The sequence below is a fragment of the Geospiza fortis genome, unplaced genomic scaffold (assembly GCF_000277835.1).
Source record: "Geospiza fortis unplaced genomic scaffold, GeoFor_1.0 scaffold292, whole genome shotgun sequence".
In the NCBI taxonomy this organism is placed as follows: Eukaryota; Metazoa; Chordata; class Aves; order Passeriformes; family Thraupidae; genus Geospiza; species Geospiza fortis.
The window spans coordinates 1,050,768-1,056,851 of record NW_005054482.1 but is presented as its reverse complement, the minus strand read 5'-3'; the positions used below and the strand labels follow the sequence as shown (position 1 = coordinate 1,056,851).

Here is a 6,084-nt window from a genome sequence, read left to right as displayed (position 1 = left end):
TTACTCCTTCATTTCTTTGGATGGGGAGTTACATGCAGGTAAAAATGCTGATGTGTTACTTAATTTATCCAACGTGCAGGCTGTTCCTATGGCTCTCACTACGAGTCCAGACTCTCCCTCCAAATCAAAACACTGCAAATAACCAACAACAGCATTTCCTCTCATTTCAAGCACCTTCAAGCCAATCTTCCTTTGCAATTCACCTACAAAACAAAAGGTAAAGAGGTCAGAGTTGCAGCGAACTTCTATTCTCTTTTGTGGTCTTCGACTCAGCTTTTGGAGTGCCAACCAAGTCAGCGGAACAGGTAATAAATGCAATCCTACAGAGCTGGCCAAGGAGCCAGCCACAACCTCTGTCTCCTACAACACTGTGTGATACCAATCACTTACACAGCTTTTGGCTTTTCTCTCCAAATCCATTCTGACTGCCAAAACAACACGTCATTTCAGAGGTTTTTCCCACTAGTCTTTATTTTCAGTAGGCTTTTTTTTTTCCTTTTTTCTACTTATTCAGAGAGAGAGGTCAAGATGTGCTGTGGAACTCACATAAGTTTCTAAATACTTAATATTAAATACTTCAATACAATAATAACACATAACATAATAATATATAGTATATAATAATTTAATAATATATAATACTTCAAAACAATGCAATTGTTTTGCAGATCTTTAAAATCTCTATGAACAAGCATCTATAATTTCTTCATTTACCAATTTGTTTAAGCGTATTTCAACTTTTTTCCTACTTTTTGCCCCTCTACTGCAAACCAAACACTGCCACTCCTATTAACTGCACACAAGGACTGAAAGGCTGTGACTATAAGAAACTGGCCTGTCGTTGATGCTTTTTTGGAGGACATAATTTAAAAAATCAATGGTTCTGCGTAGCTGGATTGCCTTGGTAATAACTCAGGTGGGAAATACCATGTCTGTAGCCTGGGGGGCAGTGCCAGTACCTGACATGAGTGAGATGAGCCTCTGGCGGGCCTCGTTGGAGGCGCGGGGCGTGCGGATGCGGTCGATCCACTGGTACTCGGGGTCCTCGTTCACCACCAGCTCCTCCACGAAGCCGTGGATCACCACGGCCCGGTAGCACTTGGGGATGGACGTGGCTGGTACAGACACACACAGCAGAGGGGTGAGAGACAGGCCTCTGAGCCAAGGGCAGCCACAAAACCATCCAATTACACATCACAATGACTTCATCCAGACTGTTTTCTGTGAACACGTGGACCCACCCTGGTAAGGTAACTGTCCACTGTACTAGTTACAGCATGTACCTTCATGAAACCTTCTCACTTTGGGCCTCTTTAAAAGGATATGGACCCAAAATAACACCACGAGTGTGTGCACAGGCACTGAAATGCAACTTCTGGACATTAAAAAATACCAACAGTTATTTACATTGTTTTGAAACATGAACAGTAAAAATGTGTTAAAAAAGAAAAGCAATTTGTGTTAATGTTATCTCCACTAGGTTTATGCAATGAGCTCCCTTCTCTGCCATAAGGGAGACAAAAGAGGCAAAGAAAGAAAAGGAGGGAAAAAGATTTTGTTCAAATAAACTTTTTTCCTCTACTTACTGCAAAAAAATTTGACGCCACAGGATGACTGCCTAAATCTGTTTAAATCATTGAAGAGATCTACTTTCACCACCACGTTGATCTCCCCACGTATACCTATCAAAAAAACCCATGAAATAGCAGAAGTTATAACAATATAACTGCATCAATACAAAACTAGACCCATAAATTATTTCTTGTTATTAGTAATTAATGCCAGAGGAGCAGGAAGCCATAGCCTTGCCTCTCAGGTCTGCTGCAGAGACACTGGCTCAGAGGAAGTTTCTAGTTCTGCCAAGCCTGTGGCACAAGGAAAGCAACACTCCTCAAATGCCTGTCTGCACCAAACAGAACTATGGGACTGGGGAAAGAGAAGCCATCAGCCTCTTGATGCTGCCGTGGCCGCTGCTGCAGCGTGCTCTCTCGGCTCAGTTTCCTCCCTGAAACAATTTCAAAACTGCAGTAAAGCTCCCCTCTGAAGTTCAGCCCAAGGAGAAATGTTTATGGTTCTTTCTTGAACCACAAAGTGACACAGGAAGTGTTTGCAAAATACTTTAACTGTGACAATACATAAAAATAAGGTATTATAGTCCTTTTAGACAAAGGTTAATTTTCAACTATGATTAAACCTTACTAGAAATGGGATATTTTCTAACACAGAACCATTCCTTTTTGGCTTCTCTACTTTCCTGTTCTGAGCTTTTTCTTCTTTTCCCCACCCAGTAACAAATTCATTTCACACATTACAGGTTCTGACATAATGAGGACTAAACTTCTTGATGAGTCTGATCTCTCATGTCTTTGGAAGCCTTTATCACATCAGCATATGACACTGAAACAGCAGCACTGGATTTGTTGTTCAGCTCAGACATTGCTGCAATAAAGTCAGCTGCATCTCCCTTCCAAAATGCCAACACAAAGAAGCCTTCAGTTATTGTAACAGAAAATGCCTCAGGGTTATACATTTTCACAAACAATCATGTTGAGGTGAAAGAAAAAAATTAATACAAACTTATGAACATTGTATTTATTCTTTAAGGAAGCTCAATTAATGTTTGCCAAGAATCAAGATAATTGGAATCTAGTGCTATGAGCATGAAAATAAAAATTCCAATTTTACTTACATAGAAAAAAGCTATGAAATATCAACATATCTGGAAAAATATAGAGAAATATAACTCTCTCTAACCTACCAGCTGTACACATCCTGAAACAAGTGTTTGCATAATTTAACTCCAGAAGAAAATGTGTGATAGGAAAATGTGCATAGGATAAAAAGGCATTTACAAAACCCAGTATTTTTGCAATATTTCTGCTCGCTATAACTGGTTTAAATGCAAAAAATACTGTGCATCAGTTATTATGAGCATCTGGTAAACACCGTTAATTATTTCCCAAGAATGATTTATAATTAGCTTTGAACATCATTAGGTCATTTAATTCACCCTGAATAACGAAGGGGGGGACAATGGCAACCACAGAGATGTTCTGCACAAAGGTATCCAAGCAGCAAGTTAACTGCTCTAAACTGACATTGGCTCTGAGACAAAAGCTGTTCCATCCCAACCAAAAGCAAAAATATCACTGCCTTTATTTTCTCATACCTTCAAGATATTCTGATGAAATCCACCTAGCACTGAGAGCACTTACTGCGGGGAAAAGGGATTTCCTCCTGTTAAAGAGATCTCACATCCTTGTCTCTTCACCTCAAGTGAAGCTTATCCCAAATCCCAGGAAGACACACTTCAAGTAACCCCAGCAAAATTACGTTTAGCAAACACGTGGTAATTAGACAAATATGTCTGAGTCTTTTTTATATTCAGAAAGTTGCAGTAACTAGTGAAGATGTTTTCCCACTTGTCACAAGTCCTTTGGAAGGCATTCTGCCAAGCACCAGTCTTTACTCCCCTGCCAGAAATTTTCTCATGTCAGAAAACAAGGGGGAAAAAAGCCAGGAAAGTAGTTTTCCAACTCCAAAGCTAAAGTTATTACAAATTTCTGAATACAGCTTATGAGATTGTACGAAGCAGATTAGATTCCAAACGAGCCTGGTTTAAATCAGCAAAGCTTACCATGAATGGTGTCATAAATTGGAAACCACCCTGAAATAACCGTGGCAGCCTCACTGTAGAGCAGAGGGTCGATGTCTATGTACACCTTGCCAATGGCATCGTTGGCACTGTACGTATCGTGGTCAAGGACTGTGATCTGCAGAGGCTCGTCCTGCAGCTCCTCATCATCCACCTGCAACACAAATATTGACAAAAAACTGGGTATTCCAAAATGTGCAGGGAAACACTGCCGAAAAACAAACGCAGAGGAGAAGAATTAGTAATGAACAGTGACACTGATAGATCTGTAATGTCAGCTTCCTGAAGCTAAACAGCACCATCACTCATTTTGTTTTAGGCTTCAGACACTGGTGAGATCCTGCAAACTGAGCTATCACTGGCAGAGGAACAGAAAAGCACAATTACAGAGAATATTAATTTTAAAATTCCACAATATTTTAAGTCATGCTTAAAATACTGTCCACCTATCTCCACAATTCATACTGATAGGCAAATAAATAAAGGAAGAAAGGAAAAGAAAGAAAGAAAATTTAAGACAAAATACCTCAGAGGATTATTATGCTCTGAAGTTCATGGTGTTCCCATCACTGGGAAAAAAAAGCAGGTATTTCACACAGTCTGCAGTAAGAGTTCAGTAATTCTCCACACGCAATTTCCTAAACAAATGCAATAATCCATCCACAGACAGTGACTATTTTCTTCTAGGACAAAACCAGCCATTTAACAAATTTTTGTGTTCGATGTAACAAACCAAGAATTAAGTTTGCTAACTGCAATGGGATGACTCATCTAAGTGTTTGCAGAATTGTGATATTGCCTTAGTGCACGGCAAATGAACCAGAACTACACATTCAAGTGTTGCAATAATTAATTTATTCTAAACATAATCCTAATTTCTTAAGTAGTAAAAAAATGAAAGAAACATGTAAACATTTGTTCAGGGCATAATGTCAAAGGACACCAACAAATTAGATCCTGGAAAGCAACAAGCAATTACAGGAAAATGCTGCGTGCCCTCATTATTACATAAGGAAACGAGAAGAGAAAGTGTCCAGCAATTGTTGTCCAAGCTCTTTATTTTGTAATCTTCACAGAGGAATTTTCTGTTTTCTCCTCTGCATTATCCTTGCCACCAAATGTAAGACTTCAAATACCAATTAACTTCCCTTGCTCAAAATTAAAAAAAGCCCACAAGAACACCTGCACTTTCATATATATGTATTTATTTATACATACTTGTACTGATAACTGTACTGAAAAAGCCTTTCCCCTGCTGCCCTTCCCCACCTTCACTGCAGCACTCTCTTCCCTAACAGAACAACATTCAATTGGATCCAACCTGGCAAGCTTTTATCTTCACAACCACTCCTAAAAAGCCAAGGAGACGCCCTTGGCAAACAGGGTCTGACTGAGCTGGGTTTGCTGGAAAGGCTTTGTGCTTGTAAACACAAATACACTTCAGTGCTCACTCTCTGCTGGAAATGCAATTATTTGATTAAGGCAGCTAAACCAGAGTGTCTATACAGTTATACAGTTACAGGCCAACTCTTAAAAAATACTTACTTCAAATTTGAACCACTCAGAATTCCACTGAGGATTAAGTGATTTGGGATACACGTCTGTCTTAAATGTTGTATTTCCAAATTTCACCTAAAAACAAAAACATTCAATTAGCAATTACAAATATTAACAAAAAGATGTTGAAACTCATTTAATTGACATATGCAAATAATTTCAAATACATATTTCAACAAATCATTTTCTTTTCACTGAGTGGCTTTTAAATTCAATTTATATATATCAGTATCCACGTGTCAATGACATTTCCAATCAATCTCTCTCTCATCCTGTCACACTACTAAAATAGTTTCTTTTCCTCCTCAATCATTTGAGAAGCAGAAATATCACATACTGGCTATTCAAAGTCACTTTACATACTCGCCTTACCTTCTACAAGGAAAAACACTCTGAACATTGATAGTTTATTACTCTTCTCTCTAGGATTTCTCAATCAGCTTCATAGACAATTCATGAAATAAATATAAAGACAAACTGGATTTGAGGTATACAGAGAGAGGACTACCAAAAATTGAATATTTTCCATACTTTTATTGCTTATTGCACCTTCAACCACATAATCACTCACTTCAGCAGTACCCATATGGTCTCCACAGGCATCTATTTCAGGCTAAGCCCATTTGGGTTTTGTGGGGGCTTCTCGTTTCCTTTTTTAAAGTGACACTGAATTTCTGTGATGCTCCATACATCAGGAAGCCACACAGCACATGGAAGAGGCTTTATTTCTCTGCAGCTTTCATTGCAAACCATTTCCAAACACCTGCAGTTCTCTGAATGCTGCCTCTCAAAGAAATGAGCACTGCACCTCATACCAGGTACTTACAAATACTCAAAGTTACATTTTTAAATTTATTCAAGATTCTTAAGGA

At 38.7% G+C, this 6,084-nt stretch overlaps 1 protein-coding gene across 1 annotated transcript in view; it reads right to left on the bottom strand.

Annotated features, from left to right (window-relative positions):
• Positions 1-5,798, bottom strand: part of C2CD5 (C2 calcium dependent domain containing 5) — a 50,053-nt gene extending 44,255 nt beyond the window's left edge. Inside the window, exons 1-6 of the mRNA XM_031063134.1 lie at positions 5,784-5,798; positions 5,201-5,287; positions 3,638-3,809; positions 1,587-1,682; positions 960-1,115; positions 5-203 (exon numbers count right to left, since the gene is read on the bottom strand). Of these exons, the coding sequence (XP_030918994.1) occupies positions 5-203; positions 960-1,115; positions 1,587-1,682; positions 3,638-3,809; positions 5,201-5,287; positions 5,784-5,798 (725 nt within the window). The remainder of the gene's footprint in view (positions 1-4; positions 204-959; positions 1,116-1,586; positions 1,683-3,637; positions 3,810-5,200; positions 5,288-5,783) is intronic.
• Between the last annotated feature and the right edge of the window lie 286 nt (positions 5,799-6,084).